General features: G+C 47.0%; 1 protein-coding gene across 3 annotated transcripts in view; it reads right to left on the minus strand.

Annotated features, from left to right (window-relative positions):
- Nucleotides 1-11355: 11355 nt before the first annotated feature.
- The window catches only part of CRISPLD2 (cysteine rich secretory protein LCCL domain containing 2), a 42176-nt gene continuing 33279 nt past the window's right edge, over nucleotides 11356-20252 (minus strand). For all 3 annotated transcript variants that reach the window (XM_069739466.1, XM_069739468.1, XM_069739467.1), the window contains exons 12-15: nucleotides 17190-17262; nucleotides 16993-17068; nucleotides 13614-13747; nucleotides 11356-12549 (exon numbers count right to left, since the gene is read on the minus strand). In XM_069739466.1, coding sequence (XP_069595567.1) covers nucleotides 12495-12549; nucleotides 13614-13747; nucleotides 16993-17068; nucleotides 17190-17262 — 338 coding nt within the window. In that variant the 3' untranslated portion in view covers nucleotides 11356-12494. The remainder of the gene's footprint in view (nucleotides 12550-13613; nucleotides 13748-16992; nucleotides 17069-17189; nucleotides 17263-20252) is intronic.

The raw sequence follows: 20252 nt of genomic DNA on the forward strand, positions 1-20252 counted from the left end.
TCCCTGTATGCTTCCAGTGTGAACGTGCCCTGCTCCATCCTTGTATGCTTCCAGTGTGAACGTGCCCTGCTCCATCCCTGTATGCTTCCAGTGTGAACGTGCCCTGCTCCATCCCTGCACGCTTCCAGTGCGTGCTGTTGTGAATTCTGTGGCAGAGTTCACTCCTGTGGTCACAAGTGGTACTTTGGCTGATTCTCTCTGGGATCTTCCATTTGTGGAGGAAAGTGGTACTGCAGCTTCTGAGTTTCCTCCCTCAGGTGATCTGGTGAGCTCGTTAGCTTCTTCTCTACTTAACTCCACCTGATGCTTTGATCTATGCTTCCTGTCAATGTTTCAGTGTGGGACTTGTTTTTTCCCTGGATCATTCCTGTTTCCTGCTGCTCTGCAAAGCTAAGTTTTGCTTATGTTATTTTGTTGCTATTTTTTCTGTCCAGCTTGCTTTATTGGTTTTTCTCGCCTGCTGGAAGCTCTGAGACGCAGAGGGACCACCTCCGTACCGTTAGTCGGTGCGGAGGGTCTTTTTGTCCCCTCTGCGGGTTTTTTTATAGGTTTTTGTGCTGACCGCAAAGTTATCTTCCCTATCCTCGTTCTGTTCAGCTAGTCGGGCCTCACTTTGATAAATCTGTTTCATCTCTATGTTTGTGTTTTCATCTTACTCACAGTCATTATATGTGGGGGGCTGCCTTTTCCTTTGGGGAATTTCTCTGAGGCAAGGTAGGCTTATTTTTCTATCTTCAGGATTAGCTAGTTTCTCAGGCTGTGACGAGGCGCCTAGGTTCTGGTCAGGAGCGCTCCACGGCTACCTTTAGTGTGGTTTGATAGGCTTAGGGATTGCGGTCTGCAGAGTTCCCACGTCTCAGAGCTCGTTCTATTATTTTGGGTTATTGTCAGTTCACTGTATGTGCTCTGACCTCCATGTCCATTGTGATTCTGAATTGCCTTTCATAACAGTACAGGAAGCCAAAAGTGCTAATGATTCTCAATAGAGGGAAAAAAGAAGTTCTGAGACCATTTTTTTTTTCTTTGCACTGTGTTTTGTCATTTTTTTCCCCTAGACATTTGGGTGGTTCAGGACACAGGTGTAGCGATGGACATTAAAGGTCTGTCTTCATGTGTGGATCAGCTCACGGCAAGAGTTCAAAATATTCAAGATTTTGTGGTTCAGAATTCTTTGCTTGAACCGAGAATTCCTATCCCAGATTTGTTTTTTTGGAGATAGAACTAAATTTCTGAGTTTCAAAAATAATTGTAAACTATTTCTGGCTTTGAAACCTCGCTCTTCTGGTGACCCAATTCAACAGGTTAGGATCGTCATTTCTTTTTTGCGCGGCGACCCTCAGGACTGGGCGTTTTCTCTTGCGTCAGGAGATCCTGCATTGAGTAATATCGATGTGTTTTTCCTGGCGCTTGGGTTGCTGTACGATGAGCCTAATTCAGTGGATCAGGCAGAGAAAAATTTGCTGGCTCTTTGTCAGGCTCAGGATGAGATAGAGGTATATTGTCAGAAATTTAGAAAGTGGTCAGTGCTCACTCAATGGAATGAATCTGCGTTGGCAGCAATATTCAGAAAGGGTCTCTCTGAAGCCCTTAAGGATGTCATGGTGGGATTTCCTATGCCTGCTGGTTTGAATGAGTCTATGTCTTTGGCCATTCAGATCGGTCGACGCTTGCGTGAGCGTAAACCTGTGCACCATTTGGCGGTATTACCTGAGCTTAAACCTGAGCCTATGCAGTGTGATAGGACCTTGACCAGAGTTGAACGGCAAGAACATAGACGTCTGAATGGTCTGTGTTTCTACTGTGGTGATTCCACTCATGCTATCTCTGATTGTCCTAAGCGCTCTAAGCGGTTCGCTAGGTCTGCCACCATTGGTACGGTACAGTCAAAATTTCTTCTGTCCGTTACCTTGATCTGCTCTTTGTTATCATATTCTGTCATGGCATTTGTGGATTCAGGCGCTGCCCTGAATTTGATGGACTTGGAATATGCTAAGCGTTGTGGGTTTTTCTTGGAGCCCTTGCAGTGTCCTATTCCATTGAGAGGAATTGATGCTACGCCTTTGGCCAAGAATAAGCCTCAATACTGGACCCAGCTGACCATGTGTATGGCTCCTGCACATCAGGAGGTTATTCGCTTTCTGGTGTTGCATAATCTGCATGATGTGGTCGTGTTGGGGTTGCCATGGCTACAAGCCCATAATCCAGTATTAGATTGGAAATCCATGTCTGTGTCCAGCTGGGGTTGTCAGGGGGTACATGGTGATGTTCCATTTCTGTCAATTTCGTCATCCACTCCTTCTGAGGTCCCAGAGTTCTTGTCTGATTACCGGGATGTATTTGATGAGCCCAAGTCCAATACCCTACCTCCGCATAGGGATTATGATTGTGCTATCAATTTGATTCCTGGTAGTAAATTCCCAAAAGGTCGATTGTTTAATTTGTCCATGCCTGAGCACGCCGCTATGCGCAGTTATGTGAAGGAATCCCTGGAGAAGGGGCATATTTGCCCGTCATCGTCGCCATTAGGAGCAGGGTTCTTTTTTGTAGCCAAGAAGGATGGTTCGCTGAGACCTTGTATAGATTACCGCCTTCTTAATAAGATCACGGTTAAATTTCAGTACCCCTTGCCGTTGTTATCTGATTTGTTTGCTCGGATTAAGGGGGCTAGTTGGTTCACCAAGATAGATCTTCGTGGTGCGTATAATCTGGTGCGAATTAAGCAAGGTGATGAATGGAAAACTGCATTTAATACGCCCGAGGGTCATTTTGAGTATCTAGTGATGCCGTTCGGACTTGCCAATGCTCCATCAGTGTTTCAGTCCTTTATGCATGACATCTTCCGAGAGTACCTGGATAAATTCCTGATTGTTTACTTGGATGACATTTTGATCTTCTCAGATGATTGGGAGTCTCATGTGAAGCAGGTCAGAACGGTTTTTCAGGTCCTGCGTGCTAATTCTTTGTTTGTGAAGGGATCAAAGTGTCTCTTTGGTGTTCAGAAGGTTTCATTTTTGGGGTTTATCTTTTCCCCTTCTACTATCGAGATGGATCCTGTTAAGGTCCAAGCCATCCATGATTGGACTCAGCCGACATCTCTGAAAAGTCTGCAAAAGTTCCTGGGCTTTTATAATTTTTATCGTCGCTTCATCTGCAATTTTTCTAGTATTGCTAAACCATTGACCGATTTGACCAAGAAGGGTGCTGATGTGGTCAATTGGTCTTCTGCTGCTGTGGAAGCTTTTCAAGAGTTGAAGCGTCGTTTTTCTTCTGCCCCTGTGTTGTGTCAACCAGATGTTTCTCTTCCGTTCCAGGTCGAGGTTGATGCTTCTGAGATTGGAGCAGGGGCTGTTTTGTCGCAGAGAGGTTCTGGTTGCTCAGTGATGAAACCATGCGCTTTCTTTTCCAGGAAGTTTTCGCCTGCTGAGCGTAATTATGATGTGGGCAACCGAGAGTTGCTGGCCATGAAGTGGGCATTCGAGGAGTGGCGTCATTGGCTTGAAGGAGCTAAGCATCGCGTGGTGGTATTGACTGATCATAAGAACTTGACTTATCTCGAGTCTGCCAAGCGCTTGAATCCTAGACAAGCTCGTTGGTCGTTGTTTTTTGCCCGTTTTGACTTTGTGATTTCGTACCTTCCGGGCTCTAAAAATGTGAAGGCGGATGCTCTGTCTAGGAGTTTTGTACCCGACTCTCCGGGTTTATCTGAGCCGGCGGGTATCCTCAAGGAAGGAGTAATTGTGGCTGCCATCTCCCCTGATTTGCGGCGGGTGCTGCAACAATTTCAGGCTAATAAACCTGATCGTTGCCCAGCGGAGAAACTGTTTGTCCCTGATAGGTGGACGAATAGAGTTATCTCTGAACTTCATTGTTCGGTGTTGGCTGGTCATCCTGGAATCTTTGGTACCAGAGAGTTAGTGGCTAGATCCTTTTGGTGGCCCTCTCTGTCACGGGATGTGCGTGCTTTTGTGCAGTCCTGTGGGATTTGTGCTCGGGCTAAGCCCTGCTGTTCTCGTGCCAGTGGGTTGCTTTTGCCCTTGCCGGTCCCGAAGAGGCCTTGGACACATATCTCTATGGATTTTATTTCTGACCTTCCCGTTTCTCAAAAGATGTCAGTCATTTGGGTGGTCTGTGATCGCTTTTCTAAGATGGTCCATTTGGTACCCTTGTCTAAATTGCCTTCCTCCTCTGATTTGGTGCCTTTGTTCTTCCAGCATGTGGTTCTTTGCATGGCATTCCAGAGAATATTGTTTCTGACAGAGGTTCCCAGTTTGTTTCGAGGTTTTGGCGAGCCTTTTGTGGTAGGATGGGCATTGACTTGTCTTTTTCCTCGGCTTTCCATCCTCAGACTAATGGCCAGACTGAGCGAACCAATCAGACCTTGGAAACATATCTGAGGTGCTTTGTTTCTGCTGATCAGGATGACTGGGTGTCCTTTTTGCCTTTGGCTGAGTTCGCCCTTAATAATCGGGCCAGCTTGGCTACCTTGGTTTCACCATTTTTCTGCAATTCTGGGTTCCATCCTCGTTTCTCTTCTGGACAGGTTGAGTCTTCGGACTGTCCTGGTGTGGATACTGTGGTGGACAGGTTGCAGCAGATTTGAACTCAGGTAGTGGACAATTTGACCTTGTCCCAGGAGAAGGCTCAACGTTTCGCTAATCGCAGACGCCGTGTGGGTCCCCGACTTCGTGTTGGGGATCTGGTTTGGTTATCTTCTCGTCATATTCCTATGAAGGTTTCCTCTCCTAAGTTTAAGCCTCGTTTTATTGGTCCGTATAGGATTTCTGAGGTTCTTAATCCTGTGTCTTTTCGTCTGACCCTTCCAGATTCTTTTTCCATACATAACATATTCCATAGGTCATTGTTGCGGAGATACGTGGCACCTATGGTTCCATCTGTTGAGCCTCCTGCCCTGGTTTTGGTGGAGGGGGAATTGGAGTATATTGTGGAGAAGATTTTGGATTCTCGTGTTTCAAGACGGAAACTCCAGTATCTGGTTAAATGGAAGGGTTATGCTCAGGAGGATAATTCCTGGGTTTTTGCCTCTGATGTCCATGCTCCCGATCTTGTTCGTGCCTTTCATGTGGCTCATCCTGGTCGGCCTGGGGGCTCTGGTGAGGGTTCGGTGACCCCTCCTCAAGGGGGGGGGTACTGTTGTGAATTCTGTGGCAGAGTTCACTCCTGTGGTCACAAGTGGTACTTCGGCTGATTCTCTCTGGGATCTTCCGTTTGTGGAGGAAAGTGGTACTGCAGCTTCGAGTTTCATCCCTCAGGTGATCTGGTGAACTCGTTAGCTTCTTCTCTACTTAACTCCACCTGATGCTTTGATCCATGCTTCCTGTCAATGTTTCAGTGTGGGGCTTGTTTTTTCCCTGGATCATTCCTGTGGCCTGCTGCTCTGCAAAGCTAAGTTTTGCTTATGTTATTTTGTTGCTATTTTTTCTGTCCAGCTTGCTTTATTGGTTTTTCTCGCCTGCTGGAAGCTCTGAGACGCAGAGGGACCACCTCCGTACCGTTAGTCGGTGCGGAGGGTCTTTTTGTCCCCTCTGCGGGGTTTTTTATAGGTTTTTGTGCTGACCGCAAAGTTATCTTCCCTATCCTCGTTCTGTTCAGCTAGTCGAGCCTCACTTTGCTAAATCTGTTTCATCTCTATGTTTGTGTTTTCATCTTACTCACAGTCATTATATGTGGGGGGCTGCCTTTTCCTTTGGGAAATTTCTCTGAGGCAAGGTAGGCTTATTTTTCTATCTTCAGGATTAGCTAGTTTCTCAGGCTGTGACGAGGCGCCTAGGTTCTGGTCAGGAGCGCTCCACGGCTACCTTTAGTGTGGTTTGATAGGCTTAGGGATTGCGGTCTGCAGAGTTCCCACGTCTCAGAGCTCGTTCTATTATTTTGGGTTATTGTCAGTTCACTGTATGTGCTCTGACCTCCATGTCCATTGTGATTCTGAATTGCCTTTCATAACAGCGTGCTCCGCTCTGTTCCTGTATGCTTCCAGTGCGAGCCTGCTTTGCTCAATCCCTGTACGCCTCTAGTGCGTGCCCTGCTCCGTCCTGTATCCGGTACCTTCTGTGTGAACCCTGCCATGTCCTGAGTCCTGGGTATTCTCTGTGGCTGCTCCATCCGTCTGGTCCTTGGTGAGTACCCTGATTTTCTTAGTTGTCCCCGAGCCGCCCCTCTGGCACAAGCTATCACGGTGTATCTCCCTCCTAGGCTTGCACCTAAACGTTCCTGTATAGTGGTCGGTTCCACGCGGTCTGCTCGCCTGGGAAGGGTTGTCATCGCAATCCAGTGGGTCCAGTCCAGGAACTGTAAAAGAATCCCTCTACTGTCTGGAGTGACTGTGAGTCAGTAGGGAGAGAAAATGCCGATGTTTGTGGGTCCCCCGCCAGGAGCGAGATAACAATCCCCACCCGTTGCTCCTCTGTACCAAAGGACGCAGCCGGAAATAAAGTTTACAGTCCTCCCGGAACACAACAAACTTGTCCCACCTGCCAGAGAACCGTCTGGCAGCGCGACCTTGGGCTCCACAATGGTTTGCCCGGAGGGCGAGATCCCCACACCAGATGTAACAGAATACTGTGAAACCACCGTGCGTAAATCCGCCACCTCCAAACTGAGCTGCTGCAACTGCCCTGACAGCGCTGTGATAGGAACCATCATGGATCAGAAAATGCTTTCGGTCTGAGATAATGTCACGATTGGACTGGCGAGTAAACTGGGACCAGCGGTACCTTCCCTGGCCCTAGCTCTAGGGGGCGCCCTAACTCGCCCTGTTCCCCAGGATACCTCAGATAGCGATGCCAGGGTCTCCGCCCTTGCCCTGTCTCCTAACTGCAGCCCTGCGTCTGTCCCCTTCCCCCAACCGGGGAAGAGAGGCGCTACTGTGTACAACAGTACACCAATCCGACAGACAGGGGAACCAAGACAAGGGTAAAAAAAGCCTCCACACAAAATATGCTCTCTCAAATAATAGAGATATTCACCATGGAGTGAAGGACGGGGGAGGAAAATAAGGCAGGTAAGGATGAGGAATTTCCAAGAATACAAACCAAGCAACAGTCGCACAATAAACTCCTCCAGCTCTCCAGACACCAGCTCCTCACTCTCCAGGTCTATGTAGCAAGTGCTAACTCAGACAAGGATCTGGCCAGCAGGCCTAGCTTTTATAGGAGAGAGGAGCGGCTAACCGAGCACAGCTGAAAGCAGGGATTTCCACATGGCCGCTTAACCCCTGTCCTGCTGAAAGAAAACAAACACCTTAGTACTTCTCAGCGGCGAAGCAGGTGCCATCAGACGCCGTGGTCTTCTGGTACTGCTCTGTCGCGGTAACTCCGTGACACAGCGAATACGACAAGACAAAAATAAGAACTTCAAATAAATGATAAATCCGGCCCTTTGTGTTTATCTTACAAGAACTTTGCTTGTCGTCAGCGAATGGAAACATTTATGTTCAAGTGCTACAAACCATAAGTCAGCAAGGAGCAGTAATAACACTATAATGGATGGCAGAAGCGGGCGGACACAATATAGCAGTATTCCCGCTGCGCTGAGACCCTCCATCCGACTGAGGCAGGTGGAGGCCTCCTTCCGAGAAGCAGCGTCCAGCCTTCACCTCCACAGATGGCTTCTGTTTGACACTGGATACCATCCAAGAAGCAGAAGAGAAGAGACACGGTGTCCATTACTGCAAAAACACGACTGCACCCAACATCAGTGCTGCTGAAAACTGGAAGGCCACTGCGAACAGAGCCCCCCATATAGGGACCACTGACCCCCTCACCTCAACCCCACCGAGTGCCTGAATCCCATAGAAGCCATAATGACAGCCGGGAATATCCTAATGGAAAGTGTGATGAAGCGGCTTCATAGAACGCACAGGAAAAAGCGTCCAAGATGTCGATAACACCACTCCTGCACCAGATAAATGGGATATTATAACCGGAGAACAGCCATGAAAGGGTTACATCAAGAAAAACACATTAATTCTACAAATATTGTGAAGTATTATAGTAGTTATATTCTTGTACATTGGAGCAGTATTATAGTAGTTATATTCTTGTACATAGGGGCAGTATTATATTAGTTATATTCTTGTACATTGGAGCAGTATTATAGTAGTTATGTTCTTGTACATAGGAGCAGTATTATAGTAGTTATATTCTTGTACATAGGAGCAGTATTATATTAGTTATATTCTTGTACATTGGAGCAGTATTATAGTAGTTATGTTCTTGTACATAGGAGCAGTATTATAGTAGTTATATTCTTGTACATAAGAGCAGTATTATAGTAGTTATATTCTTGTACATAGGAGCAGTATTATAGTAGTTATATTCTTGTACATAGAGGCAGTATTATAGTAGTTATATTCTTGTACATAGGGGCAGTATTATAGTAGTTATATTCTTGTACATTGGAGCAGTATTATAGTAGTTATGTTCTTGTACATAGGGGCAGTATTATAGTAGTTATATTCTTGTACATAGGAGCAGTATTATAGTAGTTATATTCCTGTACATAGGGGGCAGTATTATAGTAGTTATATTCTTGTACATAGAGGCAGTATTATAGTAGTTATATTCTTGTACATAGGGGCAGTATTATAGTAGTTATATTCTTGTATATAGGAGCAGTATTATCTATCTATATATATAATTGTCTAAGGGTTTTTCCGTCTGTCTGTCTGTCTGTCTGTCCTGGAAATCCCGGCTCTCTGATTGGTCGAGGCCGCCAGGCCTCGACCAATCAGAGACCGGCACAGCATCGACGTAGAAATCCCGCGTCTCTGATTGGTCGAGGCCACCAGGCCTCGACCAATCAGCAACGGGCACAGCGACGATGATGTCATAATGGTTGCCATGGCGACGATGATGTCATAAAGGTTGCCTCGACCAATCAGCGACGGGCACAGTCTGCCGCGAATTCTGGAATCATCATTGTCCATATACTACGGGGACATGCATATTCTAGAATACCCGATGCGTTAGAATCGGGCCACAATCTAGTAGTAGTTATATTCTTGTACATTGGAGCAGTATTATAGTAGTTATATTCTTGTGCATTGGAGCAGTGTTATAGTAGTTATATTCTTGTACATGGGGGCAGTATTATAGTAGTTATATTCCTGTACATAGGGGCAATATTATAGTGGTTATATTCTTGTACATAGGGGCAGTATTATAGTAGTTATATTCTTGTATATAGGAGCAGTATTATAGCAGTTATATTCTTGTACATAGGAGCAGTATTATAGCAGTTATATTCTTGTACATAGGGGCAGTATTATAGTAGTCATATTCTTGTACATAGGGGCAGTATTATAGTAGTTATATTCTTGTACATTGGAGCAGTATTATAGTAGTTATATTCTTGTACATAGGGGCAGTATTATAGTAGTTATATTCTTGTACATAGGAGCAGTATTATAGTAGTTATATTCCTGTACATAGGGGCAGTATTATAGTAGTTATATTCTTGTACATTGGAGCAGTATTATAGTAGATATATTCCTGTACATAGGGGCAGTATTATAGTAGTTATATTCTTGTACATTGGAGCAGTATTATAGTAGATATATTCTTGTACATAGGGAGCAGTATTATAGTGGTTATATTCTTGTACATAGGAGCAGTATTATAGTAGTTATATTCTTGTACATAGGGGCAGTATTATAGTAGTTATATTCTTGTACATAGGGCAGTATTATAGTAGTTATATTCTTGTACATAGGGGCAGTATTATAGTAGTTATATTATTGTACATAGGGGCAGTATTATAGTAGTTATATTCTTGTACATAGGGCAGTATTATAGTAGTTATATTCTTGTACATAGGGCAGTATTATAGTAGTTATATTCTTGTACATAGGAGCAGTATTATAGTAGTTATATTCTTGTTCATAGGGGCAGTATTATAGTAGTTATATTCTTGTACATAGGGCAGTATTATAGTAGTTATATTCTTGTACATAGGGCAGTATTATAGTAGTTATATTATTGTACATAGGGGCAGTATTATAGTAGTTATATTATTGTACATAGGGGCAGTATTATAGTAGTTATATTCTTGTACATAGGGCAGTATTATAGTAGTTATATTCTTGTACATAGGGGCAGTATTATAGTAGTTATATTATTGTACATAGGGCAGTATTATAGTAGTTATATTCTTGTACATAGGGCAGTATTATAGTAGTTATATTCTTGTACATAGGAGCAGTATTATAGTAGTTATATTCTTGTACATAGGAGTAGTATTATAGTAGTTATATTCCTGTACATAGGGGCAGTATTATAGTAGTTATATTCTTGTATATAGGAGCAGTATTATAGTAGTTATATTATTGTACATAGGGGCAGTATTATAGTAGTTATATTCTTGTACATAGGGCAGTATTATAGTAGTTATATTCTTGTACATAGGGCAGTATTATAGTAGTTATATTATTGTACATAGGGGCAGTATTATAGTAGTTATATTATTGTACATAGGGGCAGTATTATAGTAGTTATATTCTTGTACATAGGGCAGTATTATAGTAGTTATATTCTTGTACATAGGGGCAGTATTATAGTAGTTATATTATTGTACATAGGGCAGTATTATAGTAGTTATATTCTTGTACATAGGGCAGTATTATAGTAGTTATATTCTTGTACATAGGAGCAGTATTATAGTAGTTATATTCTTGTACATAGGAGTAGTATTATAGTAGTTATATTCCTGTACATAGGGGCAGTATTATAGTAGTTATATTCTTGTATATAGGAGCAGTATTATAGTAGTTATATTATTGTACATAGGGGCAGTATTATAGTAGTTATATTATTGTACATAGGGCAGTATTATAGTAGTTATATTATTGTACATAGGGGCAGTATTATAGTAGTTATATTCTTGTACATAGGGGCAGTATTATAGTAGTTATATTCTTGTACATAGGGCAGTATTATAGTAGTTATATTCTTGTACATAGGGCAGTATTATAGTAGTTATATTCTTGTACATAGGAGCAGTATTATAGTAGTTATATTCTTGTACATAGAGGCAGTATTATAGTAGCTATATTCTTGTACATAGGAGCAGTATTATAGTAGTTATATTCTTGTATATAGGAGCAGTATTATAGTAGTTATATTATTGTACATAGGGGCAGTATTATAGTAGTTATATTCTTGTACATAGGGCAGTATTATAGTAGTTATATTCTTGTACATAGGGGGCAGTATTATAGCAGTTATATTCTTGTACATAGGAGCAGTATTATAGTAGTTATTAATAATAGATGCTTTAGGAATGTTTGGGGGTGTCAGGTTTTATGCAGATACTCAGCGAGCCAATAGGAATATATCACAATTCATTTTCATCAACACGTTTATTACAAAGTTGTATATAAAGCTTCCTGTTCTCCCACATATGGTATAAATTTAGCACCAGGTACAAAACTCATCAGAAAGGCCCAAGGAATCCTCAACATTTATTACTGGTCACAATAATCCCCGATTTAAATAGTCTTCCCTAGACATTTCCAAGTTTTTGACTCCATAAACAGCAGAGTCGCTGTGTACATACAGCATTATACTCCAGAGCTGCGCTCACTATTCTGCTGCTGGGGCGACTGTCCTGTTTATGGAGGTGTATGGAGTTTTGTCCATATATATTAGGATTATTATTACAATTGTTTGGAGGAGACCCTATGCAGTGATACAGGGAACATACGTTGTGCGATTTCAGCTCTGGGGATAAATATTTATTATCCATGGGGTGGGCGGACGAGGGTCGTTTCTTACTGCCCCCCCAGGATGCGGCTTGTGCGGAGCGGCGCCATTCCTATGTACAATCAATGGTTGTAGTCAGGAGCTGCCACCTGATAATTGCCAGTAATTAAAGGGGAAGGAGCAGGATCTGAGGTGTGGAGTCCTAACCCTGCGTGGCCCCTCATCCCAGAGCTGATGATGTGCAGCAGGGTGGTCCTGACGATGTCCACAGCACACACACGAATACATATATATATATATATTATATATACAAAGAGGGCGAGTATCCCTCATATAAAATAACAGGCGCCAGCACTGCTGTATAAAAAACAAAGATCAGGAGACAATACAAAAGGTTACTATGTACAAGCCCGTGGGGGAGGGGTATTGTGGTGTGAGCCGCCCACCTCCACAGGCCCCACCCCCGCGGAACCCAAATGTCAGCAGAAGTTCTCCAGCAGGATTCCGGTAGGCTTATTAGTGACCCCACACACCGCTGAGTTATGGGGGCTTCTGCTGGACACAGTTCTTTGTATAGTCCTGGACTGATAACTGTTCCACCAGCTCAGAAGAGTTCAGCTCCGGAGGCAGCCACCATACAAATCCTCAGAATAGAGTGAGGTGACGACATTCAGGTGGTGGCTGATAGGGGTGACCCGATTCCAAAAAGCAGACAAGTTGGGGGGACGCTCAGCCTCCTCAATCTTCGGAAGAGTCCCACCAGATCGGCTTTTCTTATTATTGCTTCACGGGAAACACGCGGAACGCTTTACCTTCTTTACGGTTCCTAATACTGAACACAAAACAATCGGGAGTCAGAATAATCGGGGGATTCAGTATCTTATCCGTCCAGAAAAGCAGCCTGACAACCCTGGAGTAGCCGCTGCCTGCCCGACAACTCTGGAGTAACCGCTGCCTGCCCGACAACCCTGGAGTAACCGCTGCCTGCCCGACAACCCTGGTGTAGCCGCTGCCTGCCCGACAACCCTGGAGTAACCGCTGCCTGCCTGACAACCCTGGAGTAGCTGCTGCCTGCCCGACAACCCTGGAGTAACCGCTGCCTGCCCGACAACCCTGGAGTAACCGCTGCCTGCCCGACAACCCTGGAGTAACCGCTGCCTGCCCGACAACCCTGGAGTAACCGCTGCCTGCCCGACAACCATGGAGTAACCGCTGCCTACCCCACAACCCTGGAGTAGCCGCTGTCTGCCCGACAACCCTGGTGTAGCCGCTGCCTGCCCGACAACCCTGGAGTAGCCGCTGCCTGCCCGACAACCCTGGTGTAGCCGCTGCCTGCCCCACAACCCTGGAGTAGCCGCTGCCTGCCCCACAACCCTGGTGTAGCCGCTGCCTGCCCCACAACCCTGGAGTAACAGTTGCCTGCCCCACAACCCTGGAGTAGCCGCTGCCTGCCCCACAACCCTGGTGTAGCCGCTGCCTGCCCCACAACCCTGGAGTAACAGTTGGGCCCTGGGCTCCCGCTCTACATGGGCCACTGATCACACAGTATCAGTGCTGCTCTATCTGCAGACGTGCTGACCCCTCTTCCCATATAACCGGACCCCCAGCCCAATGACACAATGTTAATTCTGTGCTGAATTCTGTCTAGACCTGGGGCTCGGCGCCACGCAGTGATCGATGATGGCGGCAGGAGGTCAGCGCCGCGTGAGATGGGGAAATTAACCCCTCAGCTGCCTGGGGGGAATGAGTAAGATCCTCAGGTGAGAGACCACAGGGGACAGTAACGAGGGGGCACGGGCTGACAATCCGAGGAGGCCGCAGCCAGAGGGCACAGGTATACATGACCCTGAACATTCCTTTTAATCCCCCGGGTCACGAGCTCCACAATGTTATTACCTTTCCGAGTGGATCCCATTTTTGTTGGAGCCAATGTAATGATTTTTCCTATCCACGGGCATCACATCCACGTATCCCCCAGACTCGTCCTTAATGACCCCGGCGTGCACCGCTGTCCGACAAATGCTGGACGTCTGCAAGAGAAGACGGTGACACCAGTGACCACCAACACAGGAACATGTGACCATAACCCCGCCCCCAGTGATGACATCACTGATATAGGACACTCTGCCCCTAGTGATGACATCACTGATCTATAATACTCCGCCCCCAGTGATGACATCGCTGATATCAGTCACACTACGCCCTCTGGTGATGACATCACTAATATCGTAGGACACTCCGCCCCCAGTGATGACATCACTGATATAATTACACCCCGCCCCTGTGATGACATCACTGATATAATGAGACCACACCCCTTATACTACAGCAGCAGCGCCTGATTTATCACTGCTGACAACCTGCCTGTACACATGTGAGACGGGTTGTCAGCCCCGCCCATTAGTCTAGTGCTGGTGTATATTAGCGGGTGATGGTTTTCAGCATCTTGGAGTTCTCCTGGCACAGACTTGGTGCTTGTACATGGGCACAGTCAGCGCTGGCATCTGTCCTGGGAGCCTCCGGCCTCTATATCCAGAGCTGGGAAGAGAACCTCAGTGATGCTTGTAGGAGGTCAGCGGGGTTGTGGGACCCTCTAGGCTGGTCCTGATATACAGCAGTGTCCACACACAGGACGGGACCCGGCCACTCTGGTCCTGATATACAGCAGTGTCCACACACAGGACGGGGCCCGGCGGCTATGGTCCTGATATACAGCAGTGTCCACATACAGGACGGGACCCGGCGGCTCTGGTCCTGATATACAGCAGTGTCCACATACAGGACGGGACGGGGCCCGGCCGCTCTGGTCCTGATATACAGCATGTGAGGATAATGTATAATATAAGTTTTAGTTTCTATTGCCAGCACACATAGGGTGGGCGTTGACCCCCCTTCACTCTGTGTTTAGCTGAGGGATTTTTGCACTTCTGACCATGGTCCTGTTAGCACATGGCTGCTGTAAAAACCCCCTCTCGTTTTCCCCCCCTGAATACAACAAACCATCCCTATGGCAGACACTGGGTAACTTGAAGCTAGTGTGTGTGCAGGGTGTGGCTTTAAACTGCAGGTGACCAATCCTGCAAAGCCACCTGTGGTCCCTCCCTTCTCAGTCAGGAATTTCTTCTATAATTAACCAGCCCTTTAGTGATGTCATGAGGCTGGAGATTATAAGTCTTTACACTTAACCCAGCCTTTAGTCTTAAGGTACCGTCACACTAAGGGTACCGTCACACAGTGCCATTTCGATCGCTACGACGGTACGATTCGTGACGTTCCAGCGATATCGTTACGATATCGCTGTGTCTGACACGCAGCAGCGATCAGGGATCCTGCTGAGAATCGTACGTCGTAGCAGATCGTTTGAAACTTTCTTTCGTCGCTGGATCTCCCGCTGTCATCGCTAGATCGGTGTGTGTGACACCGATCTAGCGATACGTTCGCTTGTAACCAGGGTAAACATCGGGTTACTAAGCGCAGGGCCGCGCTTGGTAACCCGATGATTACCCTGGTTACCAGCGTAAAAGTAAAAAAACAAACACTACATACTTATCTTACGCTGTCTGTCCTCCGGCGCTGTGCTTTCCTCTGCACTGTGTAAGCACAGCGGCTGGAAAGCAGAGCAGTGACGTCACCGCTCTGCTTTCCGGCTGGCCGGCGCTGACACAGTGCAGAGAAGCACAGCGCCGGAGGACAGACAGCGGAAGATAAGTATGTAGTGTTTGTTTTTTTTACTTTTACGCTGGTAACCAGGGTAAACATCGGGTTACTAAGCGCGGCCCTGATATAGGACCGAAACGTTTTTTGGCTACTACGATTAAAATCTCACAAGCATTAAGTTGAGTGCCAGGTTCTTTCTTCTAGTATCACATGGTGTGGGAACCTACCTGGGCACCACTAGTAGTAGTGCACACGCCTTTATCTTTGAAATAGCATGGTTTTGCCTGACATGATCTAAAAACATGTGAGTTTTACCTTTCTTATTTAATCCCTGTTATTTTTATAATTACCTTGTACATATTTTCAATTGTCTCATATTGTAACATCTTTATATACCTTTGTAAACACTGCCTTCTTTCGGAGTAAAATATTTAATACTAGTTTCGTTCTCCTCCTCTAAAACGTACCCTAAGTCTTCTGAAGGGAATTACGCTACTGTTTTGGGTTAGCTTCAGACCCGTTTAATCGAAGCTGGTGGCAGCATACCTTGTACTATGCCTTTGGGAGTCGTTGTAGCGACTGCGGCGTTGATAATTAGTGCTCCTGCCTGAGTGGGAGTAGTTATATCGCCTCGCTGCAGCATGCCCAATAGCCAGTACATAGCAGGCAGCCTTTCTGGTGACTAATTTCCCTAGGTGCAGTACCTAATCTGACCTGAGAGTAAGGGGGCGCCAGAGAGCTGCAAGTTCAAGCAGAACTGTAAAGCGGGATATACATAAATCCCTGCAGTTCGTGGTATACTGAAGAGCAGTGGGATACCTAAAATAAGCCCCTGCTGTAAACTAAGAGGTCAATAGCCTTGTGTGTGTTTTTTCATCACATTGTAGCAGTGGAGGGATAACTAAGATAAGCCCCCCTGCACATGTGATAGCCGTCTGTTGGCCTAAAGTCACCCCGATCCGTGACGTAGGGGTGATGGTCACGGTGTGATCGTGACACAGCAGCGTCCACACACAGGACGGGGATGGGGCCCAGCCGCTCTGGTCCTGATATACAGCAGTGTCCACATACAGGACGGGGCCCGGACGCTCTGGTCCTGATATACAGCAGTGTCCACACACAGGACGGGGCCCGGCTGCTCTGGTCCTGATATACAGCAGTGTCCACACACAGGACGGGGCCCGGCCGCTCTGGTCCTGATATACAGCAGTGTCCACACACAGGACGGGGCCCGGCCGCTCTGGTCCTGATATACAGCAGTGTCCACACACAGGACGGGGCCCGGCCGCTCTGGTCCTGATATACAGCAATGTCCACACACAGGACGGGGCCCGGCCTCTCTGGTCCTGATATACAGCAGGCAGTGTCCGCACACAGGATGGGGACGGTACAGAATGTTCTTCGATTGTCTGCACCCCGGTGCGGGGGCTACGGTGCGACGATGAGCTTCTGCCTCGGGCACAGACCGGTTATTGATGCCAGTCACTGACGGGCGCATTATAATATGTGTATCTATGCTACACGTGCGACATTAAGAATGTCAGGCCGGGTCACAGCAGAGCGCTGGCATCGCCCGTCCACATGACTCCCACAGTCACCAATCACAGACACTACTTACATCTGCGTAAATGTTGGAGCCGATGACGGGCGCCCAGTGCGAGGGCTCGTCCTTACAGCGGCTGGGGCAGGAGAACCTGTGCAGGGAATTAAATGGTTAATACCAAGGCTCCTACAGACCCCGGACCCAAGGTCAGACACACAGCATCACCCACCACGTCCCCACATCCCCCTCCCCAGGTTCACGCCGGTATGTACCTGGGGCAGTGCTTCGCCGGCTTCTCATACGGGCAGATCTCCGCCACCGAGGAGTAACAGTCAATGGTCTGCACTGCGGGAAGGAAGCAAACGTTACATCTATGCGGCCACAATACCGCCACATGGCCTGGGGTAGTGCTGCGTGCCCCCAACACAGGACATTCCCAAATATACCCCCCACACGTCATACACCTAGATACACCCCCACACGTCATACACCTAGATATACCCCCACACGTCATACACCTAGATACACCCCCCCACACGTCATACACCTAGATATACCCCCCACACGTCATACACCTAGATACACCCCCACACGTCATACACCTAGATATACCCCCCCACACATCATACACCTAGATATACCCCCCACACGTCATACACCTAGATACACCCCCACACGTCATACACCTAGATACACCCCCACACGTCATACACCTAGATATACCCCCACACGTCATACACCTAGATACACCCCCACACATCATACACCTAGATATACCCCCCACACGTCATACACCTAGATACACCCCCCCACACAAGTCATACACCTAGATACACCCCCACACGTCATACACCTAGATATACCCCCACACGTCATACACCTAGATACACCCCCACACGTCATACACCTAGATACACCCCCACACATCATACACCTAGATATACCCCCCACACGTCATACACCTAGATACACCCCCACACGTCATACACCTAGATACACCCCCACACGTCATACACCTAGATATACCCCCCCACACGTCATACACCTAGATACACCCCCACACACGTCATACACCTAGATATACCCCCACACAAGTCATACACCTAGATATACCCCCCACACGTCATACACCTAGATACACCCCCCCACACGTCATACACCTAGATACACCCCCCACACGTCATACACCTAGATACACCCCCACACACGTCATACACCTAGATACACCCCCCACACGTCATACACCTAGACACCCCCCCACACGTCATACACCTAGATATACCCCCCACACGTCATACACCTAGATACACCCCCCCACACGTCATACACCTAGATACACCCCCCCACACGTCATACACCTAGATACACCCCCCCACACGTCATACACCTAGATACACCCTCACACACACGTCATACACCTAGATATACCCCCCACACGTCATACACCTAGATATAACCCTCCACACGTCATACACCTAGATATACCCCCCCACACACACATCATACACCTAGATATACCCCCCCACACACACATCATACACCTAGATATACCCCCCACACGTCATACACCTAGATATACCCCCACACACGTCATACACCTAGATACACCCCCACACGTCATACACCTAGATACACCCCCACACGTCATACACCTAGATATACCCCCACACACGTCATACACCTAGATCTACCCCCACACGTCATACACCTAGATATACCCCCCCCACACGTCATACACCTAGATATACCCCCCCACACGTCATACACCTAGATATACCCCCACACACACGTCATACACCTAGATATACCCCCCACACGTCATACACCTAGATATACCCCCCACACGTCATACACCTAGATATACCCCCACACACGTCATACACCTAGATATACCCCCACACACACGTCATACACCTAGATATACCCCCCACACGTCATACACCTAGATATACCCCCCACACGTCATACACCTAGATATACCCCCACACACGTCATACACCTAGATATACCCCCACACACATCATACACCTAGATATACCCCCACACACGTCATGCACCTAGATATACCCCCACACGTCATGCACCTAGATATACCCCCCCACACGTCATACACCTAGATATACCCCCCACACGTCATACACCTAGATATACCCACACACACACGTCATACACCTAGATATACCCCCCACACAAGTCATACACCTAGATATACCCCCCCACAAGTCATACACCTAAATATACCCCCCACACGTCATACACCTAGATATACCCCCACACACACGTCATACACCTAGATATACCCCCCACACAAGTCATACACCTAGATACACCCCCCACACAAGTCATACACCTAAATATACCCCCCCACGTCATACACCTAGATATACCCCCCACACGTCATACACCTAGATACACCCCCCACACGTCATACACCTAGATATACCCCCACACACACGTCATACACCTAGATACACCCTCACACACACGTCATATACCTAGATATACCCCCCACACATCATACACCTAGATACACCCCCCACACACGTCATACACCTAGATACACCCACACACGTCATACACCTAGATACACCCCCACACACACGTCATACACCTAGATACACCCCCCACACGTCATACACCTAGATATACCCCCCACACGTCATACACCTAGATATACCCCCCCACACATCATACACCTAGATATACCCCCACACACGTCATGCACCTAGATATACCCCCACACGTCATGCACCTAGATATACCCCCCCACACGTCATACACCTAGATATACCCCCCACACGTCATACACCTAGATATACCCACACACACACGTCATACACCTAGATATACCCCCCACACAAGTCATACACCTAGATATACCCCCCCACAAGTCATACACCTAAATATACCCCCCACACGTCATACACCTAGATATACCCCCACACACACGTCATACACCTAGATATACCCCCCACACAAGTCATACACCTAGATACACCCCCCACACAAGTCATACACCTAAATATACCCCCCCACGTCATACACCTAGATATACCCCCCACACGTCATACACCTAGATACACCCCCCACACGTCATACACCTAGATATACCCCCACACACGTCATACACCTAGATACACCCACACACGTCATACACCTAGATACACCCCCACACACACGTCATACACCTAGATACACCCCCCACACGTCATACACCTAGATATACCCCCCCACACATCATACACCTAGATATACCCCCCACACAAGTCATACACCTAAATATACCCCCCACACGTCATACACCTAGATATACCCCCCCACACGTCATACACCTA

Source organism: Ranitomeya imitator, chromosome 9, assembly GCF_032444005.1.
Source record: "Ranitomeya imitator isolate aRanImi1 chromosome 9, aRanImi1.pri, whole genome shotgun sequence".
Classification (NCBI taxonomy): domain Eukaryota; kingdom Metazoa; phylum Chordata; class Amphibia; order Anura; family Dendrobatidae; genus Ranitomeya; species Ranitomeya imitator.